The sequence below is a fragment of the Cyprinodon variegatus genome, unplaced genomic scaffold (assembly GCF_000732505.1).
Source record: "Cyprinodon variegatus isolate N-32 unplaced genomic scaffold, C_variegatus-1.0 Scaffold1057, whole genome shotgun sequence".
NCBI classification, from domain to species: Eukaryota; Metazoa; Chordata; class Actinopteri; order Cyprinodontiformes; family Cyprinodontidae; genus Cyprinodon; species Cyprinodon variegatus.
The window spans coordinates 156,010-157,361 of record NW_015151510.1 but is presented as its reverse complement, the minus strand read 5'-3'; the positions used below and the strand labels follow the sequence as shown (position 1 = coordinate 157,361).

Genomic DNA, 1,352 nt, shown 5'->3' with positions numbered 1-1,352 from the left:
GCAGCTTCTTCCCCACCGCCATCACACTGATGAACTGTTGGAACTCAAAACAAGACTCTGCATCGTACTCTGTAAACATTACATCTGCACTAGATGACTGATTTTTTTCAAATTCCTTAAAAATGTACTCAACACGATGTTTCTTCTGCATTTTGTAAAATTTTCTGATCGCTGCTGCACTTGGAAATGTTAATTTCACTATTATAAGCTGCACAGGTTTGTCCAAGTCTGTCTATTTCACATAAATCGGTGTTGTGAACAACAACTGCCAACTTTAGTTTGGTGCCTTTATGAATGTGCAGATGAAATTCTTATGAGCAAATCCAGCAAATTTACGGGTTTGGGAAATTCAAATTGGAAATACCTATCACTCGCAAAGCGATTTTATGAAGCCTAAAACTGAGATCTTTGGTATTGATATTCATTATATACAATAATTTATATTGTTACTGTGGCCACAAAGAAGGCATTGGTGCAACAACAGAGAAAAATATGTGCTCATGTCATAATTCTAATGTGTATAACTCTACCTGCTTTTGGATTGTCTCATTATTAGAAAATAATTGAGATGGTCCTCCTGGAAAAAACGGCCATACACGAAGTGGAGAGACCTTGACTGTAATGTTTCCTTGCACAGGCTGTCCATATGTGTACCTGGTTAAATTGAGACAGATCACAGTCATCACAGAGAGAAACTGCTTTATTGGTTCTTGTGAGAAAGGGGCTTCTCCACCCCCAGCTCATGTCAGGACTGGCCCTCACCAATAAAGTTTAAAGAAGACTGAAACTAGGCAACTGAAAATATCGTGAAGACGGGTGCGTATTTATTTACAGTGCGGAAGTGAGCATACAAAAATATGAGAAACAAAAAAACTGAATAAACACAAAAGAAAACCGGCCTCAATCAGGCAACACAAAATATAAACTATAACCAAGACTTTAAATACAAACTTCCTTGCACTTACTTTTCCCTTAAACACAGCCTCGCAGCAAGCGTGTGTTCAGCTCACCCTCTCTCACTAGAATGAAAAAGCCCTGCCCTTTTAAAAGGCTTACAATCTCCAACTTACATCTAATTGGCTCAGAAATCAACCAATAGGAAAATAATGTTACAAAAAGTATTAAAAACACACTTTTAAATCCCCATACAAAATATCATAATATTCCCAAACCAACAATATAAATACTAGAAATGACACAGACAATATTTACACTCATACATGTTTGCAATCCAGCAATACAATAATATTTTCCCCAAAACATTCAACTTCCGGTTGCCAAAAGCTCTCTCCACTGCCAGATCAGTGTACAAGAACTTTGGTTCCGAGAGGCTCTGGTTTCCTCCCGGACCT

General features: G+C 37.8%; 1 protein-coding gene across 1 annotated transcript in view; it reads right to left on the bottom strand.

The window, feature by feature from the left end:
* The window catches only part of LOC107101139 (alpha-2-macroglobulin-P-like), a 64,570-nt gene that overhangs the window by 55,593 nt on the left and 7,625 nt on the right, over positions 1–1,352 (bottom strand). Inside the window, exon 5 of the mRNA XM_015399928.1 lies at positions 597–654. Within this exon, the coding sequence (XP_015255414.1) occupies positions 597–654 (58 nt within the window). The remainder of the gene's footprint in view (positions 1–596; positions 655–1,352) is intronic.